The sequence below is a fragment of the Lissotriton helveticus genome, chromosome 12, assembly GCF_964261635.1.
Source record: "Lissotriton helveticus chromosome 12, aLisHel1.1, whole genome shotgun sequence".
Classification (NCBI taxonomy): Eukaryota; Metazoa; Chordata; class Amphibia; order Caudata; family Salamandridae; genus Lissotriton; species Lissotriton helveticus.
The window spans coordinates 766,409,650-766,434,163 of record NC_136073.1 but is presented as its reverse complement, the minus strand read 5'-3'; the positions used below and the strand labels follow the sequence as shown (position 1 = coordinate 766,434,163).

General features: G+C 42.9%; 1 protein-coding gene across 2 annotated transcripts in view; it reads left to right on the top strand.

Moving 5' to 3' along the window:
- Positions 1–24,514, top strand: part of PEA15 (proliferation and apoptosis adaptor protein 15) — a 372,825-nt gene that overhangs the window by 330,814 nt on the left and 17,497 nt on the right. For both annotated transcript variants that reach the window (XR_013603786.1, XM_078670533.1), the window contains exon 4: positions 12,725–12,880. Coding sequence is in view for 1 of the 2 variants with exons in the window: in XM_078670533.1 (XP_078526659.1) it covers positions 12,725–12,880 (156 nt within the window). In the remaining variant the exon portion in view is untranslated. The remainder of the gene's footprint in view (positions 1–12,724; positions 12,881–24,514) is intronic.

Here is a 24,514-nt window from a genome sequence, read left to right as displayed (position 1 = left end):
AAATAAAGTTTACAAATCCGCTGGCTTACAAACCTTTTCTCTGCCGGTGTAGCGCATACAGCACAGATGCATTTCCAAATAACCCGCATTAACCACAGACATTATACAGTGAGCTCAGCCTGCGAGAACGAACCCTACTCAAATATTTATTGACTTGGAACTGGTGATTTTTTTTCAATAAAAAAATAAAAAGAGTGCGTTATCCAGAAATAAGAGAATTGTTTTCACACAGTCAGTTTTTTTCTTTAAGATATATACCACATACGTCTCCTCATGCCTATAACCTCTTTCCCTGATTCCAAAATGTCTTCCTTTCCCTATGCCCTGCTTGCTGGTCCCTGTATCACCTCTCTCTCATCTCACTGTTTCTCTCCTCCTGTTTGCTTCTCTTATTTCATGGCCCTCGTCTGCCTATGTCACTCTTCTTTGCTTCTTCTATCGTTTCGTGCCCTCTTTCTCTTCCCCATCCATCCTCCTTGCAGTGTCTAAACTCCCACTTGCCCGCCTTTCTTTCTTTCTTCATTTATAAAGTTTCCTTATTTCACCTCCCCCAATCTCACAGGAGCCTTCTCTCCACATCCACTGACTCCCCCTTCCTTGCCATTTCCCCATGTTGCCTGTATTGTCTTCCCTACCTATCTCCAGTGTGCTCTCACCTCTCTTCCTTTCCATTCCCCTTGTCTTATTTCCTCCCTTTAATCCATACATTTCCCCACGTTCCCGTCATTTTCCTTCTCTCCCTCTGCAACTTCGTCGCCAATGCCCAATATCCCATTTTATATCCCTAACTCTCAACTTGTTGCTTCCCCTTCGCATAGTCCTGATTTGCCCACCCGCCCACCTGCTGGCTTTCCTTTCCTTGTTCCTCTGCATATTTACAGGGTCCTCTTTGCTCATTGTTCCCCATCACCGTCTCCAGTACTATTCCCTTCATTCTATCTTCAATTTTCCCTCGTTCTCCCTTGTGCTTAGCTTCGCAGCCTTCTGTTTGCCCGCCCTCTTTCTCTCCTACATGTTTTTGGTTCACAATTCTCTAAGATACGTTTGTTTTCTGCTTTCTTTAGCTCCCCATATCCCTTTGACCCTGACCACCACTCCAAACTGCTTACATAAATTTCCCATTTGATCGTCACCTATACCTCTGCTCCATCAAGACTTTATTTAAAGGTAGGGTTTCTGCTGAAATAGCCAACATGCCAATTTATTGTAGACAAATTTTAGAAGAAGCCTTGTAGGTTTGACATGGTACATTTATATCCTTCCTGAAAGGTGTGATGATTTATTTTGAGCATAGTAGGACCCATAAAACCAACTTTTCTTCAAAGTTAAAACATTTGGATCCTTCCAGCAATATAGTTCACCTGGCCGATCAAGGTCATTTTTCTTCTGCTCTCTTCCCGAGGATACTCATTTTGATGCCTATCCAATCAGTGAGACATATGATTTTCAAATCCTGAGATTTCCGGATAATCCCAGAGTGAATTTTGCCCATGATGTCTCTCAGGGTCTGTTGTTGGAGTTTTAAGTGTCTTGGAGAACCACACTTATGGCTAGGAACCATACCACTCAGTCAGCGCAATGTTCTTAGGATACAAGAGGGAATGTATGAAGAAAATGGAGGTGCACCAAGTACCCTCCAAGTGATGCATTCCGCACATCATACAGACCGGCATTACATGAAATGTAAGAAAATGATGATACCGGCATGAAAATATTTGTAACTAATTCACAGGACTATAAATATGTTTTACCTTGGCCCCTAAAGGAAAGACTTGACGTGGCCGATTGATTACCCACAACACGAGGTCAACTAACCCTTTGAGTTCGGGTTCGACATCAAACTGTAGACTCCATACCCAAACACAAAAAACTATTTATGTAACACAGACAAGTAGACACTCTTGAGAAACAAAATGGGTCAATTATGATGGCGGACGGACTTGAGTCAGTCCCCCATCGATGATACTGGGACCGCCCGCCTAGATTATGGCTGTCCCTCACACAAGATTACGATGCGACCGCCACAGTGGCGGTCGCTCGCATTGTGTATCTCTGACATTGCGGCTGGCTACAGCACCTACTGCAATGTCAGAAATACAGCGCCTGCTATGTGGCAGGCACCACGCAGTGCCTGCCACCTGGTGCAGGTAAATGGGTACCCCCCCAGTGCATACCCACCTCCCCCAACACAAGGGGGGCCCGCTACAGCCCCCAAAATGCAATCCCCGCCAGTCTGTGAATGGCGATTTCACCATCATCCACCGGCTGGTTGGGAGGCGGCATCATAATATGGCGGATGGTGCCTGCTAGGCACCACCACCATATTGTTGATGCGGGAGGATCTGCCAGGCAATCGTAAGGATTGCCTGTGGCGGACCCGTGGCGGACGGAATTTGCGTCCGCCAGCACACCGCCCGCCATTGGCGGGCGGAGAAGTGCTTTACGATGGCCGGCAGGCTGCCCATGGCGGTTTCACCGCCATCGTAATGACCCCCACAGACGTGTATCTCACATTCAATTGAATGAGTAAACTCAATTGATTCTGAAAACAACACCTATCAAAGTTGCAAACTAACAGGTCAAATTTAAGAGCATGAAGCAAATGGAATATTCTTTCTTCCATGAGTTTGCTAGAGAGGAACTCAATTTTTTTTTAGAAATAAAGGGCCAGTGTTCACCGGTTGGCATGTGCCTGCTGGACTAAAATGAATAACTTGAGCTAATTAATAACCAGAGATCCTGTCCAAGCAAGACTGAGTGAGTCACTGTGGGTTGGATGGCTGTGGCCTAACAGATTGATTTAATCGGAAAGCAAATTAATTCCACGTATTCATTATTTTGGATTCAGTTTCTTCCCTAGCCATCAGAAACAAAATCTGCTATAAATCCTTCAAATACCATGTGGATTAAAAGATATGATTTTATTTACATCTCTATTTAGAGAAATGTAAATTAGAGAACCACCATTATTGTTTTATTTTTATCCTAAGGTCTACATGCTGTGAAGTGGAACTGTATGAATGTCCTGCAAACAAAAATTAATCATAAGCGTTTTTGATTATCCCTCTGTAATACGACAGAATGCGTAATGCACCCTAGCATAAACAAAACTGTGAAAAATATGCAATCCGCGAGTTCGAACCCTAGAGGCATTCCCTCTGTTCATATTGCTTTCCCTGTTCAAATTTAAGAGTCAAGAACATGTATCATTAGCCATAGCTTTCTAAGCATGCAGGCCAAATCTCTGTGAATATTCCAATTCCGCTGTCAATTTGAAAACTCTACTTGTTCTTAAGATGTTATGTTCACAGCTCTCCTCCAAGGAATATATCTGTTGTAGGTTGCTAATAATGCAAATAGCAACACTTGTTTTACTCTCTATTATTAAATCACACCAGGACCTCCTTGCGTTCCAAGCAACAGGTGGTGTTTTTCTCAACTCTATCAATCTGTTTAATTTATTTCATGATTTTTCGTCAATATCAACACGCATAGTGAAACGGTGGTAGACTTCACCTTACAAACTCTGTCAAAGTCCAACCGCATTTTTCTTGTTGGTTTACCTTCATGGTCAACACCAAACACATCTACTGTCAAAATAGGATTTAGAACCAGGTTAAAGACTGATCTATTTTATAATACTCTGCTTACTACATTAAGCAATGATTTGGAACAGTAATTAGATCAACAGTGAAATTTTAAAGAAAATATTTATTACAGGCATTTGATGTACCACGACCTACCAAAAAAGTCGTATCATGGCCGAAAAGGATTCATCACAGTAAGAGTGTTTCAAACATAAGTTCCTTTACGATGAAAAGTATTGTGTGCAGAGGGCAGCTGAGAACATATATCAGGGACACCTGGACATGAAGAGAATCATAGAAATAAAGCTTGTTCAATGTTTAGAAGGGTTTTGCACTACACAAAAATTGATCCAGGTGGAGTCTGTGTCCCAGTGCATTGTGGGTGCATGGGTGAGGTACATAAGAAGCATAAGGCATGCCTGAAGCATGAGTATAAACTTTTATAAAAAATAAACTTGTGGTATTCCAGAACTAACACTAGGGGGCATATTACCAACCAATAGAGATAATTTTTGTCTCTAACTTATTTAGAGACAAAAATTATCGCCGCAAATCGGCGATTTTTATCGCAGATAAACCTTGCTATTAGCAAGGTCTATCGCAAATGCGATAAAAAACGGCCGCAATGCATGAATATCGCTGAAAAGTCAGCGATATTCATGCATTATCGAGCAAATGCTCTTAGCCATGTTATCCACCTCCCATTGGATAACATGGCTAAGAACTGCTCCTAAGCAAGTGTTAGCTTTTGGAGATATTCGCGCTTAGCGCGAATATCTCCAAAAGTTGGTAATAGGAGATAGCGATGTTAGCGACTGTTTTCAGTCGCTAACATCTTGGCACGCCCACTTTGCATGTCATTAGTGATAAATATCACTGACATGCAAAGCGGGGCCCAAGATGGTCACTATCTCCTATTAGCTGTCGCTAACTGGTGTTAGCGACAGCTTGGTAATAGGGAGATAATTTTATCTCTGCTTTCTTGGCTTTTAAAGCCAAAAAAGCGGAGATAAAGCCCCTTGATAATATGCCCCTAGATGCCCTGAATGTGCTCAAGGTTTGAACATACAACACTACATAGAGCAAACGAGTTGCTACAGGTAACCAAAAACTTTCTTTTCACGTTTCACATTTTTATAGTTTTAGGGACTAGGAGATGAATGGATTTGGCTAGAATCATATAATGTTTGTTCAAGTGTCAAAGATGTGTTAGAATACAGGTCTCGGGGTTTCCACAGCAACAATTTAACCACCTGACTGCTTCTCCTCCCACTTGCATTGTGGAATCCATCTAATAAATGTATCTTTACATATATGGAACTTATGAATTCCAAAACCAAAGCTACACAGCAGGAGACCAAGGTTTAGCACATTAACTTCCTCTGTTTCGTCAGTTATTGTGGTGCAACCACTCTCCACATCCACTGCCAAGGATGTCTGATATACAGAAGATTTGCAGAAAGATTGAGAGGTGCACTCAATAGTATAGGTTGCAAAAAAGTTCATAAGATTTATGGATCTTCCGTTCCTTCTTTATTGATTTCTTTATTTCATTCTTTGTAAAATACAGAGGCACAGCCAACGCGTTACATTCCCTTTCGTGCCTTGGGAATTTCGTCAGGGCAAAATTATCATCATCTGAGTCCCATAATTCAAGGGATAAGCTGCACGTTCACCGTGGACGCAGATTTAATATATTGTTCAATACCCAAATATCCGGTACCTTTAATTGGGATAGTATTCCTGAATGGAATCCAAATTAGTTCCTCCTTCTATAGGGAATAGTAGTGTTCGTAAACAGAGCGAAGGATGGATCTTGCCCCCAAAAGGGGGGTGTTATATCCTTTGCGCCAACGGTTCTTATGGATAGGTATTGCCTCGATATCGAACGGCATACTTTCAAGTTGTTAAGGGCAGTGTAAAGCCCTGCCGTGGTACCTCTGATAGGGCTTACGGCACTGTCTGCTCCTTAATCCGTGTTCGGAATCGACAGTCAACAGGAACTTATGTCTACAGTGCTGGTATTGACAAGGTAACAAATTAAATGCCCACGCTTCTGGTTTTGTCTGCAGCCATTGATGACAGGACCATGGCATTCTAATGGCTGAACGCTTGGCAGGCCCACTTCTATCACACCTTTTAGCCACTGGTGCCAAAAATGAATCTAATATTAAACTTGAGGTGGGTGTTATGCCACTTAAACACTTTAAGCTAAACAAAAAAATTGAATACAAAATTATTTTGCCTTTATTTATATCAGCACAAAATAATATGGTTGAAATTAGATTCATTGACACCGCCATGTTACAGGCAAGCGCAAAACCGCATTGACGTGGATATCCAGTGTGGCCGCGCGGCCGAGCTGGAAATTTCTTATCAGGTGGGCAGAAGCTGAGGGAAATAATCTTAGGGTCCTAGGTGCTAGAAGAGGAAGTTGAGAGAGGGCACGTGCCTCAGTCTAGTGGCTGGTGGATGTCCAAGGGCAATCTGCTGTACATTCTTTACATTGGTGATTACACTTTGTGCATAGTTTTGTTTCTGCTAAGCATGCTCCAAAGCAGCTGGCCTCTAGGGGTAAATGTCCAATGGGATACAGAATATATACAAATATCTCCATTCTCATCTCTCTGCTCCAGAAAACAATAGTATGCAGCAATCTTCATGGGTACAGGTATTTTTTTTAAATCCAACTTTTGCTCCCGCGTTGAAAGCCTGGACCTCCCTTCCACGCGTTCCAGAGCTACCTTATTCCTTCCCAAGAGAGGAACAATAATAGCATCTAATATGGTGCCATTATATGGATCATTATGTACGTGGGCATAGAAGTTATACCACACTGACGCTGTCATAGCCTATTTTTCATCATCAAATTATTATGTTTATAGCGCAGTAACTGTAATGTCATTCCTATAATTGAACCAAATGTTAAAAATAGGTTTTGGAATAACACAAAACTGAACGATAAAAAAAAACACTAAAATTCTCCAGTTACATTTTACTGAACTAACTATAACTCACACCCCTGCTGATTGGGCCATTGTTTGTTTACCCTGATGGGTACTGCAGTGGTTAATTTGTAAAACAATGAGTGGCGGGGCTCTCGTTAGGAGGCAGCTTTCACCAGGCCATTTCATCTGTTAGCACCGCCTAAAACAGAATCAACTACTAATCATGAAAGCGGAGAGAGAATGTGGTGTAATGGTTCAAGTCTCGGCGTTGGCTCAACATCCTGTGATTCTGGGCAAATCACTTAATCTCCCCGTAAATGAATGTGTCCTTAACTGGTGCTCATGAAAACCACTGGCGTTGATGATTAAGTACCGGTGCTGAGCACCAGAAACCACCGGCTCAAATTAAGCACTGCTGCTATGCTGTGTAGGACGTACCCAATAAAGGAAAGCATGCGCCATGAGGACTGCCGTAAATAGTGCGGACCTCCTGATACCTATAAACCAGCGCCTCTGTGATGGACTGGTCACCAGGAGCAGTAGCTTCACAGGCAGGCACACAGCTGCTACCCTGCTCCAAATGGGGTAGGAGAACCACAAATTTGGTATGCATATTTCTAGTGGTTCTCATGGTCCGTCCATTCTCTAAATGACTGACTTATTAATAAAGACAGGGGGCACAATATCAAGGAACGGTGTTAAAATTATCGCCGTTTTATCGGCAGGAAACTGCCGATAAAACGGCGATAATGGGCTTGATAAGACGCCCTTGTTAATTCCCATAGAAGCCCATGTTCTGATGTTAACATGGGCTTCTATGGGAATTAACAAGGGCGTATTATCAAGTCCATTATCGCCATCTTATTGGCAGTTTCCTGCCGATAAAACGGCGATAATTTTAGCACCGGTCCTTGATAATATGCCCCAGGATTACTTACTATTCATGTAAAAGACAGAATAGCAGCTAAGGCAATTATAGTTAGAAAATAGACAAATAGCCTAGGATGTTTCTAGCTTGTTGAATGAACACATGCAATTATAAAATTAAATAGATTAATGCGGATGGAAGTGGAAGTTGCTGCTTGGCACTAGACAATGTCAGTCCTCTGAAGCACTCAAAAGAAGGCAAATACATTTAGAAATGAGTTTCAGGCTACAATAAAGACATCTTTACACAGATGACAAGAAGGTTTTCATTTGTGAACCAAAGTGAAAGGGTAGTGGCTCCCATTGTTTATTTGACAGCTTTCTCACATTATTGGATAATGGAATGAATATGTCTTTATCCGAAGACCTTCAGAGAATGAAAAAAAAATATTGAAATTTTTTCAAATTAATCTCGCATAATGCGGAACTATTTACAAAATGTGATTTGTATGAATTCAGTAATTATAACAAGGCTGCAGATTAAGGCCCTCGTTAATAATTGCCAAGGAAATGGGCCATATTTCCCCCAGCCTTGGAATTACCGAAACCTGGGTTACGGGTGACTCTCCGGGTGGGAAAAATTCAGCTTGCTATGACTTGTTTTTTTATTGTATTTTATTTTGAAGGTTTTATATAGCGCGAACAAGACTCTTACGAGGCAGCGTTAAGCCTCGTTAAGTGGCTTAACACTGCCTTGTGAATAGGGCAAGGCCCCTATCGCCACCACAATGTCACTTTAGTGATGTTGTGGTGGTGATAGGGGCTTGTCAATATGCCCCTAAGTAAGCTATTTCCTAGAGTCACATGATGCTGAGAGGAGCTGCTGCCGGCACCAGGAATCAAACCATGAGCCTGGTGCTCCTCAGTCAGCCGCTCTGGCCGTTGCGCCACACCTCTCCCTAAATAGATTCTCCGGCTATGGGGTCCCTACATACAAAATCATGCCCGACCTACCCAGTATGAGCATCTGCAAGGCTTCCCAGGCTACACTTCTGCCTGGTGCTGGGTGTATGTGAACTCTTTATGCGTAGCCTTTTACTCCATGAGCCGCTTATCGTTAAAAACACCCTTTGCAAATACTGTTAACCTATGGCTCCACACATTATGCAGGTAATTACTGAAGGAAAGCCTGAGCAAAGTAGCAATTTGCACAGAACGCGGAGTCAACAAATCGGGTGCAATTTCAAGTTTTTTACCGGGTTCAGAATGAGGTTGATTGTCCTAATACCCAGGGAGTGTGTTAGCACTATGTTGCGCAAACTCAGGGGCATATTATCAAGGACGGGCGATACATTATCGCTGCCTTTATCGGCAGGAAACTGCCGATAAAGCGGCGATAATGGGCTTGATAATATGCTCTATGGAATTCCTATCGAAGCCCATGTTAGATGTCTTCACATCTAACTTAGGCTTCGATAGGAATTCATAGAGCATATTATCAAGCCCATTATCGCCGCTTTATCTGCGGTTTCCTGCCGATAAAAGCGGCGATAATGTATCGCCCGTCCTTGATAATATGCCCCTCAGCCTCTAGCAGTATCAACTCTAAACTAAGCAGGCGTGGCCCTGCTACCTTGGTGGCAGCATCTTACTACAGAAGGAGAGGCAACGTCTTAGGGCACTGGGGCAAGGGTAATTTGGCTGATCATAGCAGGCTGCTGACCACTCTGTGGTCAATTTAATTCAATTTTTTTAAGTTAATAAAAACCATCAGAATATTTTCAATCGCTTAAGATTTCATTAAACTTTAAAAACTCAATTGATAATATGTTTTTTGCCAGTTATCCTAAATATTTCCCTTTCTACTGCTGTTCATGGATTTATGGTAATATTAATATTTGGCAGTCAGTTTGAGGCATTCCTTTGGAACCAAGATGGTACTCAGGTGACGCACGCGCACGCTGCATAGTTTTGTTGTATGTTTCAGATCCACCTTGGGGAGCTCTTCTTTGCCTTAGTAGCATAATAATTGATTGTAACATAGCCATTGGAACACCAATACAGATTAATTTGATACATCTCAAAACAGTGTTCTCAGCGCTAAATTTACAAAGCTTTTTTCTGCGAGTAGTTGTGCCCTACTCCAAGCTTGAATGTGATTTACTCTAGAATTGTAACGAGTAACCCACACTCAGCCGCGGCCCGTGCAGGTAAGAGTGGTGGAGTGGTGGTGCAATGTATTTCAACCGACGACGACACAGGAACATTTATTATTTACTGCATTTTCTCTCATGGTCGTCTGTCGAATCCCCCACAACCCGGCCCCATAGCTCTAAACTGCACGGGACGCGGCTGCTCACTCTCACAGGAAAAAGATTACTGAGTACAGCCTTAGGGCCTGATTTATGAGGCCTTGTGTCACTTTTTGTGACAAACCAGCAGTGTACAAAATGTGCCATGTTGCGTCATATATAATGTATGCAAGGCGTGGCATTCTGACGCAAGAAAGGGTCGTAGAAGTGACGCAGTTAAACTATGAGAGATCACTGAGCTACTTCTAGGACACAAATGTGTCAATATCTTACGCCTGCCTCATGGCAGGTGTAAGACTGACGCAGGCACATTTAACATGGGACTTGCACATGTGTAATGACCCATTGCTGGAGTTGCATCACTTTTGTGAAACAGTCCAGCAATGCGTCATTTTTGCGCATACAGATACGTCAGAAATACTGACGTATCTGTAACTCCTTGCGCCATGATGCGTCATACTGTAAATATGATGCATCATTAGTGTTGCAAGGAGGGCGTAATGAAAAGTGACGCATCGCGGTTTTTTCACAGCGAAGCATCACTTTTCATAAATGAGGCCCTTCGTTTTTTGCCAAGAAACGAAAAAGCTCAAGCCACATCTCAATGTGAAATGCATAGTATGTGTTCAGTGGGTGCTACCTCACACATATTAGGTATTTGGGTAGTTAAGAGCAGGCATCAAGGATAAGCAACTTTGATATTCGGAGCACTGCCATTTAATAGCACTGGTTTGGGCACTTATTCAATTATAAATTCAGCACTTTGAATGTGGGCTCTGGGCATTTAGTAGGTTTTACCACCATCTTCCTGTCCTCCAGCCTGCACCAGTTGGCAAGCGAAAAATTGAATAGAACATAATTTGAGCACAGCACAAAATATACATTTCAATAAAAAAATTGTTTTTTATAATATTGCTAAGTTTTTGCTTTAAACAAAAGCAAGCACAAGTTTCTCATACCATCCTCTATAATGAATCAATCCACTCTGTCTCTATGAATACATTGTGGATGGAATAGAAACCACATTCTAGAGGCATGTGGAAGATTAGTCTCAGCTATATTCAGCACATCGCTTGGTGCAGAATTTTGCATGGGCCATTGAGTGCCCGATGTAAACAAGCTTGGCAAAGCCAATAGATTTTGGCTGTGAAACGTATTAGCTTTGCATCTACGAAAGCCTTCTTAACAACAGCATTTTGTAAAATATTACAAATGGATGAAAAGATGGCTACTGCGGATGCGCACGCATGCATTTTGTTTAATTTCGACAAATTATAATCGAAGATGCATTGTGGATGTCCGTACATCCATGGCAGCCATCTTTCTATCGGAATTGTCAAATAAAGCAAAACCTATTTGGGAGGAAGGGGAAGCTCCGAGGCAATGTCTGAAATCAGCAATTCAAGGTTACATCATCCAATCACAACTCTGGTAGACTAAGAGTACTGAGGAAAACCAGCAAATCAGGAGCAGGGAAGTGAGCAGACAACAAAGCCGCCCAATCGTGTTCAAGGGACTGATCAAAAACCTACCTTGAATATATGTAATGTATTTAAAACAATAAGGAGCACATTAGGATGGCGAGTGGACTTTGTCCACCCGCCATCCCGTAGTAAAAAGGGACCGCCCGCCAATGCGGTGGTCCCGTGGGTGCCATTAGGATGCGCCCGCCACAGTGGCGGGCGCATCCTGCATTCCTAACATTGTGGCAGGCGGTGCACTCAGCACTGCCCGCCACAATGCCAGGAAGGCATGTCGTGCACTTCCATGCAGAACATGGCAGGCACCGCGCGGTGCATGCCATGTTGTGCATGGAACTGCAGGGGGTGCCATAGGTACACCCCATGTGCACCCCCTCACTCCCCAGAGTCCCTGGGGGCCCGCAACGGGCCCCCACAAGCAATTCCACCATGCCTTTCTGTGGCGGCAATGCCGCCACGGAAAGGCATGCTACCGCCCTCATAGTAATATGGCTGGCGGTGTCTAACAGACACCACCACCATATAAACTGCTTTTCCACCTGGTAGGCAATCGGGCGGATTCCCTCCCGCCATATGGTAATGTGGCGGGAGGGAAATAAGTAGCGGGCGGAGGATTTTGGTGGGCAGATCGCCACCGCCATACGAGCGTTGGTGATCCGCCCGTTATCCTAATGTGCCCCTAAGTCTTGCAAACAGCAAACACCTAAAAAGGGCATTGGTTGCGTCAGCACCTGGTTTTAAGCATGGTGTCTCAGTTCGAAATGTTCAAGCAGTAGCATCTCATCATGTCACCATGAGTTGGGGCCAAGAGAAGTGATACATCCCATGGGTAACTTTGAAACAGATCACCATGCAGTGGATGGTCTTTAAAATAGCATTAATATTCTCATTCTTCAAGGGGGTGATTGATACCCCATGTCGTTCCAAGCTATCTGACATATGTTCTATATTCCACTCCTGCCCCTGATGAAGTTTAATATCAATATCTCCCTTGTATCACCTGGATTCTAAATGATCCGTGATAACACTTTCTACTGTAGCTGAATTTTTTTCAGCATGAAAAAAGTAACCTTTAAGTGGTGAACTCCCTGACTGTTCTTCATACTTTTGTACTCTTGAATGTGTCCTGTGAATGGCTTAGAGAAGTTTTCCCAAGCCCAGTTGCACAGACAAGTTTGTTCTTTATAAGTTTTATAGTAAAGACTAGATCTGCCAAGTTACCTTGTGTAAATTTTGAAATCTGTGTCTGAAACGAGCAAGAGTTGAGGTTTTTGAGCAAAATCCCTGTAACACGCGTATAATGTGCTTAGTGAAGGATCTCAAGTGCATAAAATAACATGTCACATAACATCCATCTTATGAGATATCGGATTAGTTGCTTGCTAGTATCTTCTATGGTTACAAGTATACCTAAGTATAATAAAAAATAAATATTGTGTTGGTAAAATTTGTGGCACTTATTCAATATAAGCTGTTTGTAGGTGAGCTGAAGTACTGATTACATGAAATCTACTTCTGTCTTTATCCAGATAATCTGATGTACATCGAGCACATTTTCGAGATCTCCAGGCGCCCAGACCTGCTCACCAGGCTCATCGATTACCGGACAAAAGTGCTGAAGATTTCCGAGGAGGATGAAGTAGACACCAAACTCACCCGCATCCCCAGTGCCAAAAAGTACAAAGGTAGGTTGATGGGAGCTCTACCTCTGGGTCCTTGTATAGGGATCCACCCTGGACTCTCCGTACCTTTGAGGAATTGTTTTTGCTTCTTTAAGGGGCATTAGGGGGTGTCAAAAGGTGAGTGGGGCAAGATAAACCTGAAGGTTGAGAGAGCAGAATTAACATGTAAGTAAAATGTTGGTGGTAAGTAAAAAGAAAGTGTATTGGGACCTTCCACTTTGCAACTGGGGTGAAGTTATCAACTTTGGGTACTCCTCTTATGTCACTTTACAATGAGCAAAGCAACACAACTGAGTAGCAGTGGGATTTATCACTACACCCAACTGAAGCACTGGGTCTTACAACCAGCCTTACGATTAGCAGCAACCAGAGACCGGCTCCCCATAGAGCAATATGTGCGAGGAGCGGGAACTACCCATGTGTGTATCTCCTTTTTGTATTCGCTCCTGATGTCCACCGCCCGCATTTCTACTCCGCACCATATCTCGTTCTGGGAGCACACCCTGGGGATACCCATTACTGAAAAGCAGTGGCTTACACTCTGCAAGCATATCTACAGGTTTGACCATTCTCTAGTGCTCCAAGAAGCGCACTATAAAGTGCTTTATGACTAGTATATGCACCCAGCAAAACTACAAAAAATCTTCCCAACCACGTCAGATCGTTGCTAGAGAAGATGTAGGATGTTGGACGGTTTTCAACATATTTGGTGGGACTGTCCAACCATATGGCCGTACTGGAACGAAATCCTAGCTCAGATATAATGTATTCTGGGTTACCCAGTCCCACATTGGTCCTGCTAGGTCTCAGAGACCCATCCCTCAAAGATAAAACGCACGGAGATCACTATGTCTTCTGGCTCTGTTTGGACGCAGCCACTGCATGGAAGAAACCTGAGGCCCCCTCCATGTCACAGATGCATGCTCGCCTACGGCAGGCCCTTACGATTGAGCGTATGGCTGACATTCTTGAAAATACCCGAAAAAGCTTTGACTACATATGGGGACCCCTGGTGCAATTTATTTCATGTGGCCTTCCACTTTTCTCCTGTCCCACTCGTACAAGAGCACTCCACCTCTTCCAGATTCACCGTTTCCCTCTTATATGAGTATCTAGCAACATTTTTAGACATACCACAATATCACATCCCTTACCTGCCGGAAACCCTTCCTGAAGCTGACTCTCTCTAATAACGCATCCTTGCATGTTACAATGGTTGTATTCATATTACTTTCACTTTTTGGTACATCAGCTTCAGAGGATCAGATCTGTCTCCCGACTACGTTTGGAGACACCGGAATTTGTCAGAACGGTGCCGCATCAATACCTGGGGTACCACACCCATACAGTGAGATAAAGAGTCCACTCCGCAGTCCAACTGCCCAGTAAGCAAGCACCCATTGAGGGACCTTGAGACCCCCAGAGACCCACTTAGTAAGTGGCCCTGATGTCCCGGAATCACCTCTCCAAGCTGCCTGCTCTTGGCTGCGAGAACAGATCTGCTCTGCTCCCTGCCCAACTGGCCTTGAGAACAACAATCCAGCTGTGCTCCCATGATCCTGAGGCCCTTGCAAACTGCACCCCTTGAGTGGGACTCCTCAGACTTACCTTTAAGTCCCTTTGTGCAGCGTGTTTTCAAGTGCCCCCCCCCTTGTTCGTAGGGCACCGGCTACCTACGACCACAACACCCTGCTCTCAGCCGAATCGGGCATGCTCTCAAGAAACTGTTGATGGAACATTGGGCCTGGCCTTGCTACCTACCTAAATCCCAAAGGTGATCCATGAAATCCAACTGTGTGATTTTATATGCATTTTTCTCTTTCCTCCCATTGACTTCAGTGGTGTGTAACTGTGCAAAAAAGTGATTAATTTTGTGAATTTTAAAAATTGCTATCTTAAAAAGTACTTACTGTAAAACAAAGTTCTTGGTCTGAAAAATTGCATAAAAATCTGTGTTATTTTAATAAATTGGCCTCTGATTTATTCTTGAGTATGTGTCTCAATTATTTCCTCTGTGAGTACAACACATGCTTAGCACTACCCTCTGATAAGCCTAACTGCTCACATATCATAGCGAAGTTTCAAAAAGTCAGGAAAAAAAGCAAAAAAAACGTTTTGAAACTTTGCTACAATATGCTGCAGTGAGTGACCATGCTCATTAGATCAGGAGGATTCTACCTGATGTGAGGTGAATTAACTGAACAGAAGACCTAGTGTAACTTGTGGAATTACTTGTGGGACCATTGGTTCATTACTGTAAAATTTCCAGACATGGTGCGCCGAAAACTTATCTCTGTGTACAGGAACTCATTACTACCAAGGACATAACTGATAATTGTCGTAATTTGTTGACATATTGGGCTGGCTAGTGAGAGGAGTTGATGCCATAACACGTTTGGCTGCATATCTTTTCAACCAAACCTACATCATGTATTTTTTGTGCCAAGAAGTGGGATTACAAAAGCCTGAAGAAGTCCTTTTGGACAAAATGTGTTAGCTCTGACCAGACATAAGAAGATGATTTTATGGGACTATCAATAAAGAAAGTGGTTTTCAGTAAAGAAGATAATGGAGTCTGAGCAATATGTGACACGATTATATTGACGCTGGACCTATAATTTTATAAAAGTGGTATAAGTTGCAGTGCTAAGTCAACTGTTTGGTTAACTGTTTAAAGAGAACCGAATATATTTATTTACATAAAGCCCCTTATTATAAGTGGTCCGCTAATTGGTGTGATATTTATCGCACTTGATGAAATTCAGCTCAGCAAGTCGGAATTTATCGGATGCGATAAATACTACCCAATTATGAGGTTTTGGGGAATAACACACAGATTTTGGAGCTTACTGCACCAAGATCCATCTGTTCCAATAAATACCTGGCATTTTCCCACAATAAATATCTGGCAGTGTATATTTATTACTAAACTCATAATTGCAATAAGTGCAGTGACAATTAACCACCCGCTCCTAATTAGGGCCTTAGTACAAAGAAGCAGGGATGCTTTATGCTCATGTGATGAGGAAATTTATTGGCACTGCGAGGAGATTTAAATCCCTGGCTGGCAGCGTTACAACGGCGTTGGAGAGTGTATGATAACATTGTTGCATACAAAATTCTAAAGAAATGGCCATATGTTGTCAGGCTGTATGACAGAACAACTCAGGGAAATACTCTGCCTTTGCCATGCATTTTTTACCCTGTATTTTTTTAGATCGCATATGCTTTATACAATGTATGCCTTTATCACGCATTTTTTATACATATATTTATATATGTAAACAATGTATTTGTGGTGGAGACCCCGCCCCCCTCCCGAACTTACCTTAAATTTGTGGTAAAGGCAAACGTTGTAAAAGCATATGTGTTTTTAAAACATTAGTTTTAAAAAATGCACGGTAAAGGTACAACTTGGTAAAAACATCGTTGTGAAGGCTGGTTCATGATAAATACATGTTAAATAGGTTTGGATAAATGTAAAGGGCTAAAAGCTATGAAAAAGGGCAAGAATATTTGGGAGCCTTTAATTGTCTGGATGGAGGAACAAAATAGACAAGGCTGCAATTTGCTGGTAATGAGTAATATCGGAATATCTGCTGAAATTTGCTGATAACCATGGAGAAAAAAAGGGGGAGGGATTGTTCAAGTGCAATGTAATACCAAGTTATAAGATTGACTATGATGAGCTATATAGGTGCGCTATGTTTTTTGTGGTTTTTGCTTTCTTTGTTTTGTTTTTTTCTCTCCCTTTTCTGTACTGTAATATGTCTGATTTCAATTAAAAAAAAAAATGTTTGGAATGGAAAGAGAAAGAAAAACAGTAGAAAGGATTATATAAATATAGAAAGGCCCCTATATTAAGAGGTGGTGCATAAATATATCTAGCTTGTCACTCTGACTGCCTTGCGACACATTCCAATGTCACATGGACAAGCTTCCTGCCCTTGCTGGAAGCAGAGACAAACAAGAAACAGGCGGAAGTCTATTCTGTAGCGTGCAAAATTTGGACCGCCTGCCTCTCACTGGGCAGGCATTCCATCCGGCGGGCCGGGTAAAAGACCGGATGTTAAGTGGTTTGTCTGTCATCGGAAATGAAGCCTTGGGGTTGATAATTGAGTTGTAATCCTACCCTGGGAAGGTTTGTTCACTGGGGGAGGATGCCTGTTGGAAGTGCTCGAGCTAATAAGGCACTGGGGACGGAGTCGACGAATATCGTCTGCACCGTCACGCGACGGGGATTACTGAGAAACTAAGGGTAGGGTGACCAGAATTTTAAAGCCAAAAAACAGGACATTTCACAAAAATAGAAGGACTACAATTTTACTTAAAGCGATGAGAGCGCTCCTCAGCAGAGAATTACAGATCAGGCAGTAAGAACATACATAAAATGTAATTTTTAAGCCCAGCAGCTTGCCTGTTAATTAAATTGCTTTCTTGAAACAACTGCTAACTTTCCTTGCTCTGTAAAACATAAAAAACACCTCCCATCGTTTTCAGTTGACCCTCTCTAAAAACCGGGACATGAGCTAAATTTCTTGAAATTTGCTGGGACAGCTTGTTAAAAACGGGGACGGTCCTGGCACAATGGGGACGCCTGGTCACCCTAACTAAGGGGCAGATGTAAAAGCCCCTTGCGTCACTGTTGCGTCAGTTTTAACATGGGAAAGGTGGCGCAAAAGCGGCGCAAGGGGCTTGTAAAACTGTTTACCGACTCTCGGGGACCCGGGTGCAGTGAATAAAGCCCTAAAGGTTCACCGACAATGTTGCTGTTTGTATGGCGAAGTTACATCCGTTACAGCCACTTAAAAATCGATAATGACAATGTTGTATCAGTCCATCGAAACCCTGGGCTTTCTTTGTTTACTTGCCTTTATCTCTGTGCTGGAAAACAATTTCCCTTACTGCAAAAACACGAAAAAGGTACAAAGTACAAATCTATATGGGCATGCTGCTTCTCTTAAACGGCCAGTTCCCCATAATGGTTGGGGTCTGGTGCTAGGGTCTTGATAATGTAGGGGGAGGCTAATGACCACAGCTAGTGCCTGGAAGAGTGTTTCAAAAGTTGCAAGCACGACATGGAGGATTTACGCCTGCTCCATGACTGTGGTGCCCACCTGCCTACCGCTGCTATCCCATCACCTGCCGGAGATTTCAATTCCTAAGCACACGTGCCACTAGCCAGATAAGGGCATGGCTTGTAAAAATCGGTTATATCTGTACGCTCGTCGGAAGAAAGCGTTTTGGTGCTGTACTAGCCACATTACAGGCACCCGCACACTGACCCTTCAACCCTCCAATCCTCAACCGGGTCTCTAATATTCTGAAGTTCTCGACAAACAAGTGTGGACCTGTGAGACCTCAGGCATATCTACGTAGACCCGCAAACTTCTGGCCAGAACATCTCTATTAAATATGCCTGGAAGCTATATTTGCTTTAATTAGCACCAACACCATCCAAAAAAGCAAGATTATTACCTGCAGCATATGGACTGTGAAGTTTTTCTTTAATGTTTGACAATGGTTTCCCCTGTCCGTGCTATTTGTCACTTTTTTGTTTGGATAAGGTGCTTGGCGATCATTCTGCATAGTGTGTGTGAGTGTATGTATATATATATATATATATATATATATATATATATTTATATATGTGTGTGTGTGTGTGTGTGTGTGTGTGTGTGTGTGTGTGTGTGTGTGTGTGTGTGTGTGTGTGTGTTTGTGTGTGTGTGTGTGTGTGTGTGTGTGTGTGTGTGTGTATATATATATATATATATATATATATATATGTTTTTTTTTTGTTTGTTTTTTGGACCTATGACCTATTTGTCATCTGGCGGGGCGACAGATCCTCGGCTGAGGAATATGTCGCACACTAAATGACAATGATCTGAATTTGAGATTCACGAGCACAATAAGCAAGACATCGGTACATTATCTCGACTTAGAGGTCTTTGTAACTGAAAGCTCCCTACAAACCAGACTCTGCCGCAAGCCCACGGCGGGCAACACCGTCTTACATGCGGCAAGCCATCATCCCAAAAGTATGATTAAAAACATCCCATTTGGGGAATTACTACGCCTAAAGAGAAACTGCTCTGATTCCAAAAACTTCTCACAGGCACGGGATGAGGCCATGTCTAGGTTTAAAGACAGAGGCTACTCTAGATCACTATTAACAAATGCAGTGAGTAAGGCGGAGCTGGTAGACAGAAAATACCTCATTAAGATGAAAACAAGGGAGACTGAGGAGGAGGGTACAGTGAGGATGAATACCAGCTACAACATGAGATCTAGTGAGCTGGTACAAATATTTAACAGAAATTGGCACATCCTAGGAACGGATACCACCATGGAAAGGGTACTACCATCTAAACCTTCTATAACTTATGGACGCTGCCAGTCTCTCAGTGACCATCTGACTAGTAGTCACTTCGAGGAATCCACCAGAACATTAAAATCTAAACCCATAAATGGTGTCTTTCCCTGCATGCAATGCAAAGCATGCAAATACAGTAAAAAGCGGACTAAATATGAGGGAAGACTAAATGACCCACGACCAACTAGAGAGATTACAAAATTCCTGAATTGTAATTCGGAATTCGGAATTTATTGCCTGATATGCCCGTGCTCCAAAAGATACATCGGGAGCACAATTAACCCGGCGAAAAAGCGTATCTTGGAGCACATGCGTGCCATTACAAATAGAGATAACAACTATCCTGTGGCACGCCACTTTGAGACCCACCACAAAAGTAATAGGGACCTATTGTCTTTCTACCTGATTGATCAACTGGGTAAAAAAGAGCGAGGTGGAGACAGAGTAAGATCGTTAAGGGCATTAGAATCCAGGTATATAATTGACCTCCAAAGCATGCAGCCTAAAGGCCTGAACAACAATGAGAACTATGGGTTCATTTAGAATGATTACAACTATCCCTCAAGCTGATACTTTAAAATGTAATTCCAACCCTGCAATCAATAACTGTTACCCTAGCTATATAGATGAGGGGATTATCCAACTAGGGAAGCTCAACTTAAGTCCATACCATCGTACTCTTATTTCATATTCATCTCTCCCCCCCCACCCCTATAAACAATGTATCTGGGATTAATGATTCATGAACTATAGCTTAGGCCCATACAGGGCAAAATGAAGAAACAAGGGTATTAACATTAGTCGCCTAAGCCCATATAGGGCTAGACTGAATGGAATGTACATAAGTGCAACGAGACACACAATACCCAAAAATATTGGTATATCAACAAAAGATCCTTTGCACTTTAGTATTTTACTGAAATGAAACACAGACAATGTAAAATATAAACCTTGTTGTTTCTCTTTCTCTTTTGAACAATAATGCACGAGCACTTTAATGTCACCATTTCCCCATTACAAAGAATGTTTTAATGTGTATAGATGAAGTGGAAAAATTGCACATTATAAGATGGCCGCCAGTAAAAACTTGGCGAGATTTTAGTCCTCTCTTTATGTATAAGGAGGGGAGGGGATAAAATGGTGGATTGCACGACAATATGGTTGACACTGACGAAGCCTAAAGGGTGAAATGCGTTTGTCAAGGGGGCAGGGGGGTCTGCCAATAAACCTTTCTTGGTGAAAAATATAGACTTGGAGTGCCGTCTATTTTCTTACTCGAGGATTTGGAGTGTGTGGCAGCATGTATATATATGTGTGTGTGTATGTATATATGTATGAATATATGTATGTCTGTGTGGGTGTGTGTGTGTATATATATATATATATATATATATATATATATATATATATATATATTTAGACAAAGGATGCGGCACCCAAAATGTTTTTTGCTTATTTTATTGATAAGCTCTCCCCCACCAACGCGTTTCAGCCACAGCAGGCTTTGTTCACGTTGTGGCTGAAACACGTTGGTGGGGGAGAGCTTATCAATAAAATAAGCAAAAACCATTTTGGAGTGCCGCATCCTTTGTCTAAATAATTAATTTTGGGCCTGGACCCGGTCCCAATGCAGAACACCGGCTGTTGAGCGCCCCAGGAGCAGTGGGTCACTTTGGAGAGAAAAAAAAATAATAATAATAATAAATAAATATATATATATATATATATATATATATATATATATATATATATATATATATATATATATATATATATACAGAGATCCGTCGCTTTCACGCTGAAGCAATCCACGTAAATGTAAATGTGGTAGTACTTGTATAGCGCCCAAATCGACCCCCAAAGGGGTATCACAGGCGCTTGTACGCATACCGCTGTGGAACCCTTCCTGGCTTTCCATGTGAAGTGCCCACTCCTGGGCACCCCCAAGGTGAAGCCAGGCATCCTAGCGTTGTTGGGGCCGTTGTGGAGATTAAGCAAGCTATTGCCCAAAGTTGCAGAGTGGGACCCATGATTAGAATAGGCACCGAGGTGAGAAATATCAGGTCCGAGGAAATTGAGCCCAAGCCCCTGCCGAGGCGGGACTTGAACCCTGGTCCCGGGCTAGACCTCTGCATCAGGGTCTGCCACTCTAACCATTGAGCCACACTTCCCCACGTATACAGCATGCAGGAACGGACAAGGACCACGGTAATAAGATGGCAGTAAATTTATTTCAGTGCTGTCGCCATAACGTTTTGGCTCCGTAGAGCCTTGATCACATGATATATATATATATATATATATATATATATATATATATATATATATATATATATATATATACCATCACCCAATTTTGTCCAGTGGAAGGGACTCAAAATATCATATGACTGACCTTATATGCACATTCCCTGGTCAGATTGTTGGCATGAGCCCACCCGATGAGTTATCAACCTAAAATATGTTTTTGTCTCAAGTCTGAAAATAGCATTTTTGCCTAATAAGTTTCAGGGTTGCCCATTTTCCTACTGCATTGTTACAATATACATTCTATTTGTCTCTCATGGTCTTAGTTGTATAAACTGACATGGTCGGAGTATTCCCAAACCCATCGCATATTAATTTGTGAGGATTGTATAGTTTCCCAGTGTCCTATACTAGAGCTTTCTTTTGGGTTTATTGCGTGCTTTAGTGTGTTTCTTTTGAAACTGCTGTTCTATCCTAATGTGTTGCACTGGTTCCAGTGGTTCTGTGGAAAACAGTTTTTTTTAAGTACCCCCTCCCCACTTTTTTGCCTGGTTTTTTGATGCACCTTTGACTGAGGTGTACTGGCTCCCTGCTAATCAGGTTCCCAGTACCAGTGTTCTTTCCCTAAAACTGTACCACAACTTCAGCAACCTCTAAAATTCCCTACTAAATGGTACCCCAGGTACCTGGGGCATTGGGACTGAAGAGGGTCCACTAGGGCTGCAGCACAAATGGTACCACCCTAGGCACCCCTCACCAAGACCATGCAAACTGCCATTGCAGGCTGCGTGTTTTGGTACAGAGAAAACGGAGGAGTCGACATGGCACACAGCCCTGGATGCCATGCCCACATTCAGGGCATGAGGTAAAGGTAAGTCACCCCTACTGCAGGGCTTACAGCCTTAAGGTAGGGTGCACTGTATCCCATGTGTGTATCCCATGTGTGGACATGTCTGCATTAGCAGATATGACCTTATAATATCGAAGTCCATTGTTGGATACTCTAAGGGCAGAGGGAAGCCATAGAGTGTCCATAGGCTTGATACTTGTCATCACGAGTTTTCTAGCTCCATGATGGCTCCACTGTACCCCAATATGCTTGGTACCAAACATCTTATCTTACTAAATCCTGCTTTGAAAAAATCCTCAGTGATGGATTTATTAATAAATGCACACAGGAGACACGTTAGAGGGTCCCCTGAAAACATATCAAGCACTGGTGCGGTCTCTGACTAGTCTTAGCTAGCCTGCCACCACTGGGCATGTTTCTGGCCTCATGGGGTGAGGGCCAGTGCTCTCAGAGGCCAGGAACAAAGCCTGCTCTGGGTGGAGGTGCTTCACACCTCCCCCACACCAGGCTGGAAGCTTCAATGGCGATGCTGCCTTTGAAATGCAACCCAGGCATCTCCAGATAGTGGAGGACAATAGGCTCCCTGCCCTGCTCCACATTTGGAAGGAGGACAGATGGGAAACTTAGTTAAATTGGGAGGTGGATACCCATTCAGCGAGCACCACCCCCTAAGTTGGGGCAGGTGATGTGGAGCCCACTTTTAATTTACCTCAATCTTGGTGTGAGAGGAAATTAGCCAATTAGGGTCAGGGGACTGTCCTCTTCTCTCAGGAAGTGGTCACTTAGAGGCTATAGCCACCCTAAAGGTAGGTAGGCCATTGGCTTTAACCTGTCACCCCCATTAACACCCCTAAATTGTGTATTTTGGTGGCATCCATGGACTCTGAACTTAAGATCCGACAAGTACAAAGAAGACAAGGACAAAGAAGAGCTGCTGACCCGAGAATAGAAGACCTGCTGCAGATTTGTGGCACGAAACCCTGCTTGCTGCTTCCAGAACTCAACAATCATGGTGTACTGTCTTGTCCTGCTGCTGAGGAATCCAAGAAATCTGGAGCACCTGAGCCCTTTGCCAATCACCAGAGAAGTCCCTTGGGGTAGAATAACTATTCCTCTGCAGTCTGCAGGCACCGAACCCACGAAGTCCGGCATACCAACTTGCTGCTCCCCAGCGACTCCGAACCAGCATCCAAGCAAAAAGAGGTGCATCAGCTCCGAAGGGTCAGATCTGTCTCTCCACCAATTTTGGAGACACCAACACCTACCGGACCCCCTGCAACTTACACCGAGAAGAAGAGTTCATTCCAAACTCCCAACAGCCCATGAAGCAAGCATCTATTGAGGAACATCAAAACCCCTCACTTCATGAGTGGCCCAGCTGTCCCGGAATCATCCCTGCAACCTGCCTGTCCCTGACCTCGAAGACATCTTGATGCACGCCGCCCAGCTGACCTATCTCCTCTGCACCCAGCCTGCCCGACCTGGGTACCGACAAACCAGCTGTTCTTCCGTAGTCCTGAGCCCCGTGCGACCTGCTGCCTTGAGTGGGACCCCTCAGACTTACATTTAATTACCCTTGTGCAATGTATTTTCAGGTGTCCCCCTTCTTCTTAGCTCACCAGCTACCAAAGACCTCAGCAACCTGCTCCCAGCCAAATCTGGGATGCTCCAAAGAATCTTCTCATGGAACATTGGACGTGGCCTTGCTACTTACCTAAATCCCAAAGGTGAACCTCGAAATCCAACTGTCTTATTTTTATATGCATTTTTCTATTTTCTCCCATTAAATTCAATGGTGTGTCATTGCACATAAAAGTGATTTATTTTGTGAACTTGAAAAATTCATATCTCGAAAAGTATGAGAAAAAGAATGGAATCGGCACCCATCAAATCACATACATTAATTTTGAATTAGACTAAACACAAATTGTACTCGACGACTTCAAAGAAACGTGTCTGATCCAAGTTGTTCTTTAGGAGACGAAACGCGTTGGCTAAATGGTGTAATGCATTTTATGAAAATTGGATTCAAATGATCTTGTCTATCTTTCAATAAAAATGACAAATGTTTTTCTAAAGAACAACTTGGATCAGACACGTTTCTTTGAAGCCGTCGAGTACAATTTGTGTTTAGTCTAATTAAAAAATAATGTATGTGATTTGA